The 20,028-nt window shown below is 36.2% G+C and overlaps 1 protein-coding gene across 1 annotated transcript in view; it reads right to left on the bottom strand.

The window, feature by feature from the left end:
• Window positions 1-380: 380 nt before the first annotated feature.
• The window catches only part of LOC149076589 (fatty-acid amide hydrolase 2-A-like), a 41,757-nt gene continuing 22,109 nt past the window's right edge, over window positions 381-20,028 (bottom strand). The window contains exons 2-7 of the mRNA XM_089244184.1: window positions 19,222-19,441; window positions 10,708-10,917; window positions 4,343-4,462; window positions 2,375-2,532; window positions 2,058-2,156; window positions 381-1,832 (exon numbers count right to left, since the gene is read on the bottom strand). Of these exons, the coding sequence (XP_089100310.1) occupies window positions 1,242-1,832; window positions 2,058-2,156; window positions 2,375-2,532; window positions 4,343-4,462; window positions 10,708-10,917; window positions 19,222-19,441 (1,398 nt within the window). The 3' untranslated portion in view covers window positions 381-1,241. The remainder of the gene's footprint in view (window positions 1,833-2,057; window positions 2,157-2,374; window positions 2,533-4,342; window positions 4,463-10,707; window positions 10,918-19,221; window positions 19,442-20,028) is intronic.

The raw sequence follows: 20,028 nt of genomic DNA, 5'->3' as shown, positions 1-20,028 counted from the left end.
TTCTCCAACTGAATTCGGTCATTTTTCACGGGGACAAGATAACATTATTAGTTACTGGAAAAGCTGATTAAGGCATTGTCCCATTTTAGTGAGCTGAACACATCACAGAGAAGTTTAACTCAAACTAAACTACGCCATGTGTGTGTGTGTTGCTATCTATTTTTTTTTTATTTTTCCTTCCACCCATTACTAAGCGAAAACTTAGAAAATGCGTTGAAGGTATTAAATATTTTTTGTGCATTTAACAATGTAATTATAACCCAATATATCCTCAGTTTTGACAACTACCTAGTAGAAAATTCATTTAAAACAATAACAAGCTGGGCAACACGTATGGTGCGTATTTTGATTCGGAAAGATTAATTCACAAAATAGACCAATATACTTACAATTTTTCTTTATTGTTATGGCACATTATATAGGGTATTCGAGAAACATGAAAAACAAAAAAAAAAGATCACGTGAAAAATAATGTGCGATCTATAACTGATTTCTATGTATAAAATCACTATGTTCTTGTTAAATACCGAGAGCGTTTTCCACTGTTAAATCACCGCAACCGAAACAAATTGGTATTCGTAGAATTTCATTCAGTAATGAAATTAGGATCTTTAACTTCAGCATATTAGAAATAGTAAGGACGCCATGTGTTACCAATGCACAGTACTATAATATGCTTATACATACATATATATATCCTTATATATAGAGAAGTAGATAAAAGGTATGTAGAATGGAAGTAATGATAAAATATGAAATGAGACAAATCCCTCGAAAACATTAGATACGAAATAATTTCAAGAATCTCGTTACGTGCTGTACACCGGACGTTTAGTATAAAAATACGGACATAAAACAATGAAAATTAGGTTTAATTTGTAAAAAAAAAATTAGATTAAATATATTTATTAAATATTTGAGCGCGAAAAAAATTTTCGCCTTCCCTCGACACCAACAGATATTTGTTTGCTTGACTCCACTGTTCATTATCGATGAGGTTTCATCTATAGCTCAGCTATTCAGAAAAATATTTGTGCAATACGAAAGTTAGAGATATATGTTCTCACAAAAGAAACACAACGTATATAACGAATACATTATAAAAACCACAAATAGCACGAAAGACTTAGTCATACCGGCTGGCTAAATATAAAAAAATATCTGATCCCACATGGGCTTATAATTCGAGTAACTTTTCTTTTTCTCCAGAATTACGGCCTCCATTCCATGGTGGTTACTTTTCAAGATGGGCTGATCCAGCCCCGAAATTTCTGCTCGATACTCTCCGCCAGCGTTAAAGTGAAACGGTCGTTGCCGTGTGAGCTGATAATCTGCATACCGATCGGTAAATTAGAACTGGTCAGCCCGAGAGGACACTGAGTGACCGGGAGTCCCAAGGTATTAAAGATGACGCTGTACGCCACGTTCATCGGAGTAACGAGCATCTGACCGTGGTGAGGTGCAGGTGTTGGGAACGTGGGGTACAAGAAAACTGAGTCTCCGGCCTTCAGCATGTCGTCCATTTCTCTCTTCAGCTCTATGCCTCGTTTGGAGAATATATCGAGAGGTTTGTCGAGCATGGGTGCCACGTAATTCTGCATGCAGGCGTTCATGATTATGGGGAAGGTGTAATCGGACTTTCCAGAAAACCACTTCCACATCTCCTGCTGAAGAGGTTGGACGTCCTCCTTTACTTCACCAGACATGAGTTCGGCAATAGACTGGTCTTTGACCTGAGATAAGCACGAACACCATATCATGAATCCGTACTTTAAGTTACTGATGTCGACTTCCTTGACTGTACAGCCGATTTCCTTCAACCATGACAACACCTGAAAGATAGAGCAGGCACATTGCTAACATGAGAAGTTAATTAGGTAAAAGAGGAATTGCTATAATACCTGAATTTTTTTTTTTCCATTCAAGATTTTAAAACTTTGAAATTTCACCGTGATCATGGATCATTATTTACATTGATAACTACGAAAGGCGAAAGCAACTGCAAAAAAACTCGGTTCTCATTCTCTCATCATTTAATAGAAAATGACAAATCTTACCATTAGCATGTTCGTCTTCAGTTCTGGATGAACTGGTGTCCTCGCAGGATGTCCTCCGTCGTCTAACATGTAGTAGACTTTAATCGACTGTAGAGGAACCTACGTAGATGTGACAAAAAAGACAAGTTTGAGCTTCATCAGAAAATATGAGAAAATCTTTATCGTATAGGTAGCGCATTTTTAAAAATTGTTTTTTCCCTCACAAACTGATAGGGAAGTAAGAGGTTACCCTTAAACCCCGTGAATCCCTTTCACGTCTTTCTTCATCAGTACCCGGGAATCCTGATGAAAATTATCAAGATGTAGGAGGAACTGACCTGTGAATTCAGTTGCAGCTTCGAAACGTTTTCTGGCCCGATGAATATACTAGTCAACAACCGGAGATCACCAGCGTACCTCGTCATAGGACCAGTCACAACGTACGGCTTTATTTCCTTCAACACTGGAGGAAACTGGCCACCGTGCGGTACCAGACCTACGGTGAAAATGGAAGGGAATAAAAACTAAAACATGAAAATAAAAGCAGAATCCAATTAAACTGAAAAAGATCAATTGTCTTCTTCCACATCACACCATATTTATACCAAGCCTATTTCGTGCATAAAATAGCGTTTATTTTTATTTGATCGGTCATTTCTAAAGCCAGGGCCACACTCGTTTCAAGCCTGGCCCAATGGTCCTTCACAAATATTTGCTTCCAATATTTACCTTCCCGTGATGCGAAGAAGCAGCAGTGGCATAGGCTGCCTATACACCGGCCTAGCCTGGCTAACACCACCTGAAGAAAAGGGGCTTAGCCCAATGCTCCTTGACAAATATTTGCTTCCAGAACGCAATAATACCCTAATGCGTGTTGTTACTGTTGATGTTCTTCGACCAATGTGTGGCCAAACGAATTGGATGATCGGGAAAGGAGGCGGCTCTTTTGACTTCGGCTGGAAGGTACTCGACCAGCCTCCAACATTTGACGATCATTGCCAACGGCGGAGCATTGGCACTACTCGTCTATGATTAAACTTTGGAACATATTGGGACAGGCTGGACATAAGTATGGCCTTAGCTTAACAAAGGAGAGGGAAAAATACGTACTATTATGTTGTTATAGTTGAGAGACAAAAATTTTAACAATACATTTGGATATCATGACAATTGACCCTAAATTGTGCGAGCAGCCCATAGAAAACGCATTTCCCTTACCAGAGGTTGGGGAAGGGCACCATAAAAATGTGCTGTCGATTCACTGAGCATTGTTTTGATAATCATTAGAATTTATCAATCCCTTCAAGCACAAGGTTTTGGCAATAAATTTAGACGATCTCTATTTGAAGTGTCGGTGATAATGCTATAAAAACTGCTTTTCTTGTTCATGTTAGGAAAAGGAAGGGGAGAAAAATAGAACACAGAAATAAAAAAAAAATTCTCTCCCTCCATATATCTCTTTCATTCTTATAAATATATAGTAGAAAGACGCATTTTTTGTGGGGGGGGGGGATCACTAAACAGGAACTAAAAAGAACGAGGGGTAAAAAAAAACAACTTTAGTTAGTAGGGTTACAATGAAGTTTCGCGGTGAGGAAAATGGTAAAAAAAAATCGGGAAGGAGTTGGAATGAATTTCTTCCACTTGCGTTTGGACGAAATATCTTGACTGTGATAGTTAATACTGGATTAATTTCTTTTGTCAGTTGCTGCACTTTTTTAATCGCATAAACCCTCTAAGATGACAGTGAACATTCTTTGAAGATTATTTTTGAATCACAATCGCGCAATTTGATATATCTCTAGTGTGGTGTTGAATCACTTCGTTAAGACAAGTATACCCGATCCCTCTTCCAATAATTTTAAAATTTTGTATGTGCCACTTCTGGAGATATCAGTCAATTGTTCTGTTTCGGCAATCGTGGTTCCTGAGAAATTGTCATTCTGTCCTAACGAGATCCTTCGTATTTCCCATCCCACTCATTAACCACACACAAAAGAAACTAATGAAAGGAAAGGGCGGTATATTTTTCAGTTATACCCACGTTTTCCGAACGTAACAAGATTCACGAACTTTACTCTGAATTTGAAGAACCAACCGTCGAAATGCTCATGATTTTTATCTTCTGTGGTTGGTTAACAATTCAATTAATATTACAAGAGTTAATTGTGAAAAAGTGATCAACACTGAAGTTGATCACTTTTTCTTTTATATTCATCAAGTTTTGCCGCGTTTACTTGAAAATCTTAATACTCCCCACTTTCAGTTCAAGATTGGGATTTGAGATATTTGATATTCATACTTACCTGAGGAAGGTTTGTGTCCAAATATGCCACCGAAGAAGCAAGGTATTCTTATGCTCCCTCCTAAATCAGTTCCCAAACCTATTAAGGAACCTCCAGAAGCTATGAGGGCCGCTTCTCCTCCTACGAATAAAAAGGAGAATCTAGAAATATACTCGGCAATCAGACGTAGGTTAGGCAAATGATAACTAATATTTTAGAAACATTACAAATTATTACAGCATTCGCAAATAACTATGGAGATTTTATGATACTGAGAATAATTCTAAAACATGTATTTGGATGTCCTACGTATTGCAAAATGAATCCTAAAGGTGCCCACTATGCATTGTACTTGAGCGATTTGCTTCGCACCCGTATAATATGAATAGGATGACATGTTTCATAATGCATAATTTTTATTAACTGTTTTTTTAATTGGGTTGCTGTATTTTTGAGGTATGTGACATCCATGTTTTTATGGGCATCTTTTTCTAAGCCACCTCGTTGGGCATTTTGTCTGTTGTATTTGTATGTTACTGTGATGAAATTTTCAGTTCGAAGTTCAAAAGGGGGGGGGGAAATCACGATTTGAATACTTGTAAACGTGGACAGTTCGACTAAATCCTGCAAGCATTCCCAGACTTTGCTTTGACCACATTGTCGAATGATAAGGCCTTAAAGACAAATAAAAGTTAATAAATATCGACGTGTAAGTTTTCGGCACGCTAAGAATGCTGTTTTTGTTTTGTTTTAGCCTTAGCATTTGGCTTTAAAAGCCTAACGATCCAGACAGTTTTGACCATAGGTACGGTCAATATTTTTATTGAAATAACAAAAACTTCCTTTGGAAACGGCAACCTTTGCATGCCAAAAACGTACGTAATTACAGGTATTGATGTTCGGGAAACCAAATGATTCAAATTTGCGGGAAAAAAATTCTAAGGGGTTAAACGAGTCCGTCAAAAGGGTTTGGATAAATTACGAGCTATTTCAGAAATAACTTGTTTGTATAAAAACAATTTAACAACGCTAGTCAAGTTGTAATTCAAAAGCTGAATCATTTTTATCGCTCTTAACCCATTTTTGACTAGTGTTGCGCGGAAGCAACGTTTGGTTAAAAAAAAATTCAATTAATTTTCAAACAAATTTTTGTATGAAATTGGCATTTTCGGAAATTAAGAAGTCTAATGCTATTGTATTTTTTAAATTTTGTCTCCAAAAAAATTTATGATTGTTCAAAAACAAAATTTTTGGAAATTTTATCGATTTTGTGATCTGGAAATTTTTTTGACCATGAACAGAAATTTTTTTTTTTAAATAGAAAAAAGTTTTTCCTCAATTTTTTTTTTTCGTCACGCGGCACAAAGTTTCCCAAAATCATAATTGTTTTAGTTAAGCTAATTAATAATTAAAAACTAATTAATCTGAAATTTACGTAAATTATGAAGAAAAACATGCTAAATTTGTGTCCAATTTTTTGAAACTTTTCAAATGTTATTTTTCTGTAACCCACAAAGCAGAATGTTTTGCAACGATCCCTCGGCTGATTGGAAATGTTCTTGCGATAAAAAAAAATTCCATAATATTTTTCTACACTTTACATAAAATTCTGCCAGATTGTCCTGCAGTAGCACCACTGATCGTTCTGAGACGTACGTCGCTTCGGCATATTCTGCTTTAGGGTCAGTAACCATTTATCATGTATGAAAAAATTGCGCAATTTGGTCATTATTGGAGGGGCGGTCAGAAATGAGTTAAGGGGTGTCACGACATTAAAAAAAAACCCAAACACATTTCAGATTCCTATCCCTGTCTTCTCTTTAACATACTAAATTTCATATTAATCCATGTAATCTTGTATTTACTCTTTTCAGGCCTTTTGGGACTTTCCATTTGGACGCCTTCTTCACAGCATTTTTTTAACAAGACTAACACAAGAGGTTATTAGATGGCATTTTACCTGAACTTAACTTCTTCGTTTTTCATGGAGGACATTAATATTATTCCAAATTTTCTCAACTTAACCGCACACCCAGAAGGTCCTTTCAGTTGCCGTTGAGAGAGGCCGAGCCTCGTGCCCGGCATTAAACTTCCAGGTTAGGTTAGGGTGTCACGACCCCTGAAGTCAATTTTTTTCAAGAATGACTTTAAAAAATACTTCATTTAACCGAAAATCAAATGACAAAAATTTCGTGTCAATCTGTTAGTTTGTTCTTTCAAAATGAAAGAAAGTTTATTGAATTAAAGTGTACGTGTATACAATAGAGTATACAATAGAAAAACATTGTCAGATTTAGTAATTTACCAACAGGAAATATTTTTTTTTAATGTCGAATTCATATTTTTGAAACCTATATTTTTCATTCATATATTCATTATAATATTCATTTTACTAGCACATGTGAAATAAATATTTTTGAAAATTTTCAGAATTTTTGGTGCAGTATTTTTTTTAATCTTGGGGGTGAGCTTAAAACTGCAGTCTGAGAAAATCGCGTTCATAGTTTTTCTCTTGCACATGTTATCGCCAATGCGCAAAATCGGCTAATTCACGAACTGGCCAGCCCAGTTGACCTGGCCAATGTCCAAATTTCTGACATAGGCCGGCAAAAGCTCGGACACTTTCCGATCCATATACTCGATCTCACAGACATCGATGTTCCGATTTCTTTGATCGTTAGGGTTGCCATGGCTAACCATAATTATAAAAATTATAGCCATATACTTATCACAAAAAAGTACGCGAACGGGGCAATGGCCCCGAATTATAAGAGATCGATATGTAGGTGCCGGCGAAAGCCAGAAATTCGGACATAGGCTGGGTCAACTGGGCCGATTTCGGACTTTGACAACAACATTTTTACATTATAATTCGTTAATTTTTTATTTTGAAGGAACAAATTAACTGGTTGGCACAAATTTTTTTTGCAATTGAATGAAATATTTTTTAAATTCATTTTTAAACAATCGACTTCAGGGGTTGTAACACTCCTTAAGTGTATAGATATAAATTGAGTAAAAATATCAGAAAATATAAATTTCAATATGCTTTTTGAAGCGATGCAAATGATTAGCAAAGATTTGGAATTGGTCTCATAACAGAATGATCGCGAAACTTGCCAAAACTGTGTTTTAAGCTTACTCAAGAACAGCGGATTCCAGTTACCGTTCAATCACTTATCAATCCTACATGAATTTTGACGATTAAGTTCCAAATGATCGTCAATTTTCGAATAGTTTTGATGAATTGGACAATATTCGAACTTTTTTTTTCTTTTGATTGATTGTTGAAAATTGACTATAACGTCAATAATTGGTGGTTTGTTCCGATCCCCATAGAGAAGAATAATGAACCTTGCTTACAACGTCGATGAAATGCCACGAACTCTGTTATAACGACATTTCTTGTTTTATGGCGTTTTTGATACCTAACGATGGAAGAAAGGATTTTTAAGAAGTTTGGCACTCCGACGTGCTCCTAATTAACGTGAAACGTATACGAGACTATTGTATTCTCCCGTAATTTTGTCCTTACTGACTTTTTTCCATTAAAAATGTCCCGTTTCTCCGTTCCCCCCCCCCCCCCTTCTTTGGATTTACTCTAATTCTTAATCTTTATTAGAGTCAGAGATCGAAGTGTTTGGCATAATTTATAAATTGTGTGAAAATGGATATGTAACTACAAATATTCATCTCACTTATTTACCATGTTAATTTTTTCTCCCGTGAAATGCATCTTAAATCATTGCATATTTTCTTCTGCATTTCTCGCAAAGGGTTATTCATTAGTAGGGCTAATATTTTTATGACCCAAAAATTGCTTGAAAAGTCTCAATAAAAAATGCATTTATGCCCTAAAAAAACTAAGCATATGCGTTATAAAACAAGAAAAATGCCCTAAAATTTTTCCTCTTCCATTTCCGGTAAAGTTAATTTTAGTGAAATGATGAGGAATATTAAAGCAGTTAAAACTATTTTAAATCATCAGTTGTAGTTTGAACTGGAATTCAATTTACCCACTGCTTAATTTAAAGTCCTCTTATAGAATCAGTATAACAGATTTTTCTTTTAATTACTTCGGTTGTTGTACCAAACTGAAAGTTGACTGCTTGACAGCATATCCCATAGAGGAAAAACTTAAAAATACAAATTTATCGGGAATATAGTCGAACCTCCTCAAGGTAAACTTGCCCAAACAAAATTCCGCTTAATACAAATTAAATATATTTCATGTTGGACATAATCAATTCAGTGCTTTGTTGGTCAATGCTAAATTCGTTTGGTAAGAAATATTTTTCTGTACTTTCTCAACTTCGTAACGAAGTTCGACCGTATTGCGTTTTGTTTAAGGCGACTGGGGTAGGGATATATAGCCGTGACTATAGTTTTGTATCAAAGCAATCAACTTAATTGTTGCTTCCGGATTCGAGGACAGGTGGCACCACTTCTTGAACATATAACATAAATGGTAGTTTAATCAACAAAAATAAATTAATTACTGCAATGTTATTCTTGAGGGAGGAAGAGGGCAGTGGAAAGTGAACTTGAGAGATCACCAGGAGACCTTCAGAATAATATTAATATACTAGTTATAATACCCGGCGCTGCCCGGGTTTTCTTCAATGAGGCGTTTTTGGATCACGTGATATCTCCCTCTCTTTTTCTTGAGGGACATACAAACCGTATCCAAGTTAACCAATATGGCGACCTGCGCGATTCATGAAATAAACAAATCTAGATTTACTCAGAAACGTAGAAATGAATATATATTTTTCTTTTTTTAAGGGGCGCTAGGTATTTCCATCCCCCCCCCCCCTGAACTTCAAGTTATCCATCTGTCTGTTCCAGCTTCCAAAAATCCTTAGTTAAAGCGGTGGAGTTTTTTCGATCCACTTTTTACGGACTCATAACTAATTTTAAAATACCCTAACCTACACGAATTCATGAAAATAAATATCAAAAGACAATACGGAGACATTAATTTTCATGCTTGAGAAGATATAAATGAAATCAATGATATTGCTCGAATATCCAACTCAAAAGTATAGGTTTGGCTAATTACTTCGTATTTAATCTCCTGGGCTTCGTATATCTCTAAGCGAACTGAATATTTCAAAAATCGAGAATTCAATACAATTTTCAAAATTATTGATGGGGCGGAAAATCCCACTAATTTCCGCATTTCTACAGTAAAATCGACAATTTTAGCACTGATTTCTATGAGGATCACCCTTTTCCTGACTCTCAAAGCGATGCTGATGATGATTATGACGTCTATTCAAAAAATCCTCATTACTCAAAGCCTAATCATCATCCTAAAAAGCCTCATTACTGAGAGTATATTGTAAATGTGGCAAACCATTATAAAGGCATAAACTATCATACATATACTAACAGGATTAAAGAAGTGACAAACCATTGTAAAGGCATATACACGTCTGAAACGCATTGCTAGGGAACCACGGTAACCAAAGTAAACGTTCGGAAAGTGATTGTTGAGGCCCAGAAACCATTGTTACCCGACAGTTTTTTGCCCATTTGGGGCATTTGCCCTGGGCTGACGAAATTTTAAAGTAGCCTGTCGTTCAAGTCGGGTCCCATTTGGTATATATGCAAAATTTGGCGACGATCGATCTAAAATTGTAGATTTGTATAGGGAACACACACACACACACACACACACAGAAAATCAATTTTATATATATAGATATATATATATAGCGAGCTCATGTCTACTTCGCAAAGTTCTATCTCTAGCATGAAGAAAGGGGAAGAAGGAATTGTGATATGTCACTAGGTCGAATTTACAGATGTTCTAAACACTAAGATCCTCCTTTGTTTTTCTCGATCTTGTATCTCGACCTCTCGATTTTTCAGTAGACGATAGGATATAGCGAGGGAGAAAAATATTTGTTATAGAAAATGCGTAAATATGCAAAATATTGCCTTAACATCATTAAAATATGATCTATCACGTAAAAATTGTGAAACATGCAAAAAATAGAAAAAATATGCAGAGACAGAAATCCTGGCGATTTTTCTGGCAGTTGGTTTAGTTTTTGACGAGAATTTATGACACCAATTTCCCGTTCCCTCTATCAAGTAAAGTCACCCTAATTATAATGAAATAACGGCTTCTTGCACAGCATTTAATTGCATCTGATTGCACTTTCCGTTAAAAAATGTCTCGAAAACGGCAACCTTGGTTGTGATGACACCTCGGTTATAACGACAAAAACCACGGAATCTTCGATGTCGTTATGACCGAATTTGAATCTTTGGAAAAAAAGTTAAAAAGTCCTCGTGAAAGTCAGCAACTTGATAGAAACGTCGAAAACGGTTATTTACTGCTAGGCTAGTAGTGTAAATTATACCATAACACTTACCGCTGCTTCCGCCGATTGTTTTCGTCGTATCGTAAGGATTGTTGGTCTTTCCGTGCAAGTTGTTGTAAGTTTCCCACCACATGCATATTTCGCTGGTGTTAGTGGCCACCAACGGAATCGCTCCAGCCTCCTTCAGTAATCGCACTGCGTCGCAGTCCTCTGACGCTTTCAGACCTTTCCGACATACTAGCCCACAAGCACTCGATAAACCTATAATAGAAAAAAAATCCTTATTATTTGCTAAGAATAACCATGTTTATGAAAGTTAGCCAAATTTACCAAAAATAAACTTACAATTAGTGACTGCATAATGACACCATGTCGCCATAAAAAAATAAGTTTTACGTTAAAATTTATCATAAAATATTAATTCTTACTGGCTTTATAATTTCCATAGTCATTCTTTCAAACCGAGCACATTGCCGATTTATCGCCATGGCCAATTTACTACCGAATGAGTTGTACGGGAAATGTGAGCATGGACCTAACAGTCTGAAAGCTTATCTAATTCTTTGCTTGAATGTTTAGTGCTTACTGGGTGGGTCCGGAGGTCTGGACGTTTTGAAAAAAAATAGTTAAAAAAGCTGTTAGAGAAGATAGAAACAAACGGCTTAAAGCATACGTGCTCAACGCATAGCCAGCGACTTTAATAACTAAGGTGCAAACCTAATTTTGTAAGAATGAACTGAGCGGCGTATTTGCAGATAAAAGAAATAATCCGCGACACATTTACAGATAACTCAAGTGACCCGCCACTTACTTCCAAAGCACTTGAGCCGCCCGTGGTGCAGTTCCACAACACTTGAGTACCCCCAGATGACATAAGCGACCCGCGGTAACGTTTCTAGATTATTTGGGTGACCAGCGGCCGCGGCGCATTTGCAGATTACTCAAGTGACCCCGGACACGGTTTCGGAGTACTTAAGCGGCTTGTGATGCAGTTTGACATCACAAATGGCCCGAGCACATTTCCAGATCATTAAGTGACATGTGGCATATTTATAGATCACTTGAGTTACTCGCGGCACAATCTCAGATCACTTAAATGGTCCGCGGCACATTTGCAGATTACTCAAGTGGCCCACGGCACGTTTTCAAAACCAGAGAAGTAGACCCGCACTCTCTTCAAGGTTGAACACCCTTGTCTTAGAGCATTTAAAAGAGAAAGTTTCAAAGTTTTTTACTTACGAAATTTATACATGCGTACCCTATTGTGACGCAAAGGATACCAAGCCTATATAGCATGTTATTTGTAACATGGATGTTACAAAACATGGAAAGCAGTGTTTGTCAATACGCATGCGTGTTTCACGCATCAAAAAAATTCAATATTACGCCAAATTTCGTTAAGAGGAGTGAAAATACTCCTCCAAATTTTATTTTTATAAATATAATTATTTCTCACTGTCAAAAAAAAATTAAGGAGTGAAAAATTACTCTTCAAAATTATATTTTCGGATAATACTACATAAAAGAATGGGAGTAACAACAAAAAAGTTTTAAAACCTTCTCTTACAAATGCTCCAAACCGTTTGTCTCTATCTCTAATAGCTTCTTTTTTAATATTTTCTTTTCAAAACAGGTCCAGACTTCTGGACCACCCTGTGCATTTCTTATTTTTTTAAGATTGAATTATTTGAAACTAGGGAGGGTCGGTTAATCAATCAATTGTTAATCGTAGCTAAAAATTTTAGTTGAATTAATCGACTCGATCTCAATTCGATTAAAATTTTTATTAAAAGTTTGTGAATTAACTTAATTTTTTTTTAAAAAAACCGACTAGAAGTTTTATAAATTATGTTCTACACAGAAAATTTTAGATAAGTGACCATATTTAATAATATTTGAATCAATATTTTGATCAAATTAGATTCAACGGAAATTGATGATTTCAGTTTCAAATTGAGTTTTATGGGAATTTTAGAAGACAAGACAAAAGTTTATTGTCTCCACTATGAATGTTACATGTTTTAAATGAAAATATTTTAATTCATTTATTTTTTCAACTCATCGACATCTGTGTATGAAGACGTGAAAAAAAAGACTTGTTCGTAGGTAACAGAAAAATCACAATGAATTTAAGGGGTCTCCTAACATGGTAAAAGAACTTTCTTATGTAGAGAAATATTATTAAAATCATAATTTATCCATCGATTTATTCGAAATTTTTACCACATATCGTGTATGCTATCCTATGCCAGTAAAAAATTTTACACATCTGAAATACTGAATGTTTAAAAAAAAAATCAAATAAAGGCATTAAAAACAGCTTGCCCGCATGATAAAATAGTATGGCATCAATGAAATTGAAAAAACAATTGACTCAAAATAAAGGAAACTTCCGTTCATAAAATGACGAAAAAGATTTCAAATCCATTCATAAATACTTAAGTTATAAAAAAAAAATTTAATATTTAAAATTTAATTTTTAATAAGATTGAGAGTCAATAAAATTTCAATCTTTTTAATCATTTTGGGAACTGAACAGTTTCCTTTATTTGAATCTTTTTTTTAATTCAATTACATTGATTTCATGAAATCTTATCATGCGTGGAAGTTGTTTTTAATGTTTTTTTTTTTTTAATTTATAAGAAAACTGAATATTAGGTATGTAAAAGTATGTACTAGCATAGGGGATAGCATACACAATCAAATGTGTGGTGAAAATTTGAAAAACCAATGCAAGTAATGTTTTTAATAATATTTCTACATACGAAAGTTTTTTACCATGTTAAAAAGTTGAGGACCCTTAATCCGTTGATGTAGTCCAACTCATGCAGTCGAGATAAACCACAGAATAATTTCCAGGTCATCTTCATTGTCATTCCAAAGGCAGCGCAACGAATTTTCGTGCTCTTAAAACATTGAAACTGACAACAAGCGACCAAGACAAAAAAAAAAAAAGCTCGTTTTCACTAAGGCTTATTATTCATATCGTAAAGAAAAATAAAGGTCACAACCGCTGGAACGAATAAATTCCGTAATTTTACTCCACTTTTATTTTACTCGCTTTATTTATTTCAACTCGTTTGATGCGTTTTTTTTTCGTGCGCATGTCGTTAAATAGTGAAATGACCAAGAAATCAAGTACCAGCCCAATAATCACGCGATAGTATTCAAATGATATAGCAGAGTTATATAGCAATGAAATATAATCTCGGATAGCTCCAGGGGTTCCGAAATAACCTTCGGTTTGAGTGCAGAAATTATCTCAAAGTTACAAACTAATTTAGACGCTCGCAAACACGGAACATAGCCTATAACCGCTTGCCCCGAAGTAAAGTCTAGCAACATACTTGACACCATTCGGAATATATATACACACACACACACACACTGAGGATTAACCGAAGATCTGTCACGATTGCATCTTACACACACTCTCTCCCCCTCTCGCCTTCTCATCGAGAAACCACACATCATACATACATACATATTCATACATACATGGGATGCAACACGTGTGCTCTCCTTTCCCTCACCAGGTATTTCTAAGACGCACTTGAGCACCGAATAAGTACGTATTACATAACACAATCACAACTGTACAGACACACACATTGTGCCTCTGGGCCAATGAAAACCCCTTACAGAAATCAGGCGATTGCCTTTCACCAATAGCAGAGGGTCTTCACCAACAAGACTCTTTCTCTCTCCTCCTAACCCCGGGTCGAGATCCCTTAATGTAGGGGACGCAAGAAACCTTGCCCAGAGATGACGGTGAGTGATTCAAACTATATATATAATTATTGTGTGTTTAATTTGGTGGAGTGAGAGTGTCCATGTTGAATATAAATTGTTTCGAGGGTAGAGTAACTTCACGACTCTTCAAGCGCGACATGTTGGTTGTCCAACCTCCAGCAATACCTCTCTCTGTCTGGCTAAAACCTCGTGTGTTCCCAAACCAAGTTGGTGAAGACCCTCTGCTATTGGTCAAAGGCAATCGCCTGATTTCTGTAAGTGGTTTTCATTGGCCCAGAGGCACAATGTGTGTGTCTGTAGAGTTGTGATTGTGTTATGTAATACGTACTTATTCGGTGCTCAAGTGCGTCTTAGAAATACCTGGTGAGGGAAAGGAGAGCACACGTGTTGCATCCCATGTATGTATGAATATGTATGCATGTATGATGTGTGGTTTCTCGATGAGAAGGCGAGAGGGGGAGAGAGTGTGTGTAAGATGCAATCGTGACAGATCTACTAATTTATTCATAGGAGTTGGACACAGGGATGAGAAATGGCATGCCTATCCGTAAGGGACCATTCAAGTGTTACGTCAGCAAATTTTTAGCCATTTTTTACTCCCCCCGTCAGCAAAAGCCAGCAAAACTGCCCCCCTCCTAACGCATATTGGTGGAATCAGAGATGAACACGTGGGTCATGGGGGCAAGGGCCCCCCCCCCCAAAATGACCAAAAACTTATTTTTATAATGCAAAAAATATTTTTTTTAATTAAAATTTCGAAAGAAAATACCTTTATATGTTATTATTATAATCAATTTCTGTAAATTTCAATGCAATTTGAGGGCTAAGAACTCAATTTCTTTTTAAGAAATTCATTGCTACCCCACCCTTCAAGCCATATATGATAAAACCTTGGCCCGCGGACCAAGTGTGGCCCTGGGGGTTATCTGATGTAGCCTGCTCCCTCGAAATAATTTTGTAAAAATGAACTAAGCGGCACATCTACAGTTCACTTAAGTGACCCGTGGCACAATTCCAGAGCATTTAAGCGGTTTGTGGCACATTTTCTGACCACTCAAGTACGTCCGTGGCAAATTCACAGATCACTTAAGTAAACCGCGACGCAGTTCCAGAACACTTAAGCAATCCGTGGCACATTTAGAGATTCCTTGAGTGACATGTTTCACAGTTTTAGAGCTCTCAAGTAGCCCCCAGTGTGGTTCTACATCACTCAAGTTACCCGCGGCACATTCCCAGATTACTTAAGTGATTTGTGGCACAGTTCCAGAGCACTCAAGTGGCCTGCGATATATTTCTAGAGCACTTAAGCGGCCCAGACACATTTCCAGATCACTTAAAGGATCCGCGGAACATTTAAGTGGTCCTTATGTGTGTCTATGAGCAAAGGAGAAAGGGGGAGGTAAAGATATAGAAGGAAGTTATAAAATTTAAAAAAATTTATATTACCTGATTGAAAACATACAATTTCAAAAATTTTTTGAACGTTGGAAATGAAGTGCTGTTGCTAAGGTGTTGAATAGGAAGAGAGTTATATAATTTGGAGAAGTGTTTTGACCAATAGTTTTCTTGGTTCTAGGGACAAAATAAGTTCTGTTTCTTCTTGTAGATGAACAAAAGAGGTATTCAAAGATAGAGTATGCTGGTTTTTCATAAGTATAAGCATTGATTTAAAGAAATGGAGGTAGCGTAGTGAAAGAATATTCAGGGAACGAAAAAGGTCATAGGAAGGTGAACTGTAATTGTTTGTTATCAGCCTTATAATTTTTTTATGCAGAATAATCTAGGAACTTAGGTTAGTGATGTAATCACTACCCCAAGCAGTTAAGCCATAGAGTAGTTGCGAATGAAAGAAAAAAGTAATATAGTACCAAAAGAAAAGAATTTAAATAACATCTGAGATAAAAGAACCTGTACAACAAGTAGCGCGAAAAGTTTACTACGAAGTTTTTGTGCATGGGAATTCCATTTTAAGTTCGAATCTACATGTATGCCAAGGTATTTAATCGAGTTTACTTGTTCCAGAATATTACAATTACAATCATGAAGAGAACAGTTGAGATTATGAAAAATAAAATTAATGTTAGGTTGAGGGTTATTCAGTAAAGAAACATTCATGAACTTTGTTTTTGAAACATTAACAGTTAAATTGATAAAAAACCAATGATGCACTTTTAATAGGTCTTGGTTTATCATTTAAGTCCATGTTTGATAGTCTTTAGCAGTATAAATTATGGCTGCATCATCAGCGGAAGTTATATCTTACCAGATATATCAAGGTTACAGCAGTGTCGTCTTAACGCATGGGCCCACCCGGGGGCCTCAAGAGAAGAGGTGCCTCACAAAAATTAGATTTGGTTGAAATTTTCTAGACTTTACCCGGTAGGGCCTCAAAAAAACCACTTGGCCCGGGGGCCCGTGATGTTCTTAAGACGGCCCTGGGTTACAGAGATCATTGATAAAAATAAGAAATAACAGGGGACCAAGAACAGATCCTTGGGGGACGACGTTGATAATTTTCATGAAATTACCCTGTTTATCTCGGCATCGAACATATTGGTATCTGTTGCTAAAGTATGATTGTAGGAGTTCAAGAGGAACACCTGATACCACAAAAATTGTGTTTTTCAATCAAGGTTCTGTGAGAAACGCTATCGAAAGCTTTTTTTATATAAAAAAATATTGCAACACTTTTGTATGATTTATCAATATTAGTATAAACATTAGTAGTAAAATCTAAGCGCTGTTTGTGTTTTTATTGGGAAGGAATCCAAGTTGCTTGGAAGAGTAGTAGTTTGATTTAAGAAAAAAGCGGCAAGTCTTGATTTTAGTTTCAAAATTTTTAAAAATAGAATTGAGATAAGTCTGTAGTTGTTGGTCATTGGAATCACCAGATTTATAAATCGGAATAATTGATGCAATTTTCAAACTGTCAAGGAAAATACAGTTCGCAATGCCTGAATTAATCAGATTTCACATTGTGAGAATCGTACTATCAGGGATTATTTTTAAAATAGACGAGTTAATAATACCAAAGGAAGCATAATTAGGTAATTTTCGAATATATTGAAGGATTTCATTTATATCAGTCGGAGAGAAAAAAATTAATTTGGATTGGAGAGAGAATATGTGAATTCATTTGATGCGTTACTATTTAAACTAGAAATATTTACAAAATGAAAGTTAAATTTATCATCTAACCGCGATAGATTTGGTTCTAAATAAACAGTGAAAAATTCTAATTCAAAGTAAAAAATTTTAATTTAGAATATTTTACTTTGATCGGTCAGTGAAAAAGCATCTTAATGCTATCTAGAGTGTATAGTCTCAAAATGTTTAAATTTTTAGTGCGTTCGCTTGCATACAGGGTGATTTTAATACATGGGACAAACTTTAATAAGACAGCTAGACAAGCAATTTACCCAAAGACGGTAGAGGGAGTTTTTAGAGACTGTGCGCAACAGCACTTCATAAAAAGCAAATACAGTAAAACCACTCTTAACGGTGGTCTGAATTGTTTTGAACGACAGTTTTTCTCAAAATTCCCAATAAAAAAGAGCTTTGCGAGTTCAAGATGAGAGAAAAGATTTTTTTTTCTTTGAAAGCTTTCCAGGTTCAGGAATTTTCAAGGGCTCCGTGGCGTTTGATTCCGCGGAACTCTAGAAAAGGTCTTACGGAACCCTAGGATTCCGTGGACCACCAGTTGGAAATCTATGATCTATATACTACTACTAGAATAGCTTTCCAGGGCTGGATTTGAACCCTGAGAATTTAACCTCACTAACCTGACGCCTTACCCAATCGCGCCAACACAGCACTCGTTAGTCATATCTCGTTATTTTAAGAAAAATAAAAAAAAATCGCAATTTTTATCCCATAATGTTTTTTTAATGCTCCTTATTTGGCTTTTATTTCACTAAGGCTTCCATTACACTATAAATGAACTTTTGTAAAACTTTTATAAAGATTTAAATATGCAACCAATAAGCGCATCGGTTACATTCGACCAAATGTAACCACCAGACTTATTGTTTGTTTTTCAAATTTTGTAAAACTACTTTTACCAAACTTTTGTAGTGTAATTTTGTGGCCTAAGGTATTTTTGTAGAACTTGTTAAAGCCGGGATTACGCTATAAAAGTTTGATGAAAGATCTTTTATAAAACTTGAAAAAAAACAAGCAATAAGCTTAATCACTCGAATGTAACCTGTGCCCCTTTTGGTCGTATTTTTCAAGTTTTATAAAGGAACTTTTCTAAAACTTTTATAGTGTAATGGCGGCTTAAGACAAATCCTACTACACCAAACATAAGATGATAGCAGGCCGGGGTCCCAAACTATACTAATTTTCGATGAGACAACGAGTTTCCGTACTTCATATTTGCGACATTGTGTTATCCGATGATGTCATACTGATATCAAACTCTTATCTCAAGAGAAACTTCGAATCCTCATCTTTCCAACGAGATATTGAACATTGTCTTCGCATGTGTTGCATAAAAGCTATTTGTATTCGAAATCTGACCTATTCTCGTGACAAAAATCCAAGGACGTCTGAAGTGTTTTGAACCTGTGGGTGCTCGGACTCGTACCACAAATTACTATGGGTGTTCAATCACCCTCGGCTCCGACAACACTGCAAAAACCGTACTGATTTGTAAGACGTATTCAGGTCAAAAATTCTTGAATGGAATCTCCAGAAGCTCGTGAATGTCACGCACGGGAAATTTCAGCGTTGGGATGGCAAAAGCAATCGAATATTCGAATTATTACGAGTCTTTTAAAATGACAGCTTACTGGAACATGTTAAATTTACCTTTGACTAGGCAGGCTTCTTTCGAGGAGAACGGTACGCCCAAGAGTGGCGTGTCCCTTTCCAGCTCCTCTTCCGTCTTTTGACCAGACCTTATCAATTCGTCGATCTTCGACGCTTCGCCCAAGGCCTCGCTAAATCTTGAATCGGCAACGGCGTTAATTATTTGATCGACCTCATCGATTCGTTTGATGTACGCTTTTACGACGGTGACGCTCGATAACTGGAAAATATTTAAAAACAAAATGTATTTCATGCTTTCGTCAATAAAATTAGTTTCTTGATAAGGTAGATTAACAACTTTCCCATTCCGTATAATCGATGTTTTCCAAAATAAATACCACTACAGTCTACGCCGTTTAATGTGATCATATCGGGGTTTTTTGATAACAATAACCGAATTGTATGTAAATTCGAAAAATTCCCGTTTGCAACTAAGGTGACTATACATCCCGTTTGGTCGAATGGTAAACGGGTATGGGGCCGTTCAAGTATTACGTCATCATCGATAGGGGGGGGGGGGTTCCGTTTTCCTGACTTTTGGATGACAAGGGGGGAAGAGGGGGTTTGGATAATGCTTACGTCATCAACCACCCTTTATGAAAATATGAGTTAGGATTCAGAGGAGCAGAGCTAATGGCGAAATTTTGTTGACAATTGGGGGGGGGGGGGTCAAAAATGGCTAAAAATTTGCTTACGTAATACTTGAACGGCCCCTATGGTAAAAACGTGACAACCGTTTTTCTTTCCCACATAATTGGTTGCAAAATGTTCAATATCGTTCCCCTTTTTTTTTTATTCTACTCTAAA

The sequence above is a fragment of the Pholcus phalangioides genome, unplaced genomic scaffold (genome assembly GCF_987345545.1).
Source record: "Pholcus phalangioides strain wild (caught in Gottingen) unplaced genomic scaffold, Ppha-v1.0 ptg000015l_1, whole genome shotgun sequence".
NCBI lineage: Eukaryota > Metazoa > Arthropoda > Arachnida > Araneae > Pholcidae > Pholcus > Pholcus phalangioides.
This window is presented reverse-complemented; position numbering and strand designations above follow the sequence as displayed.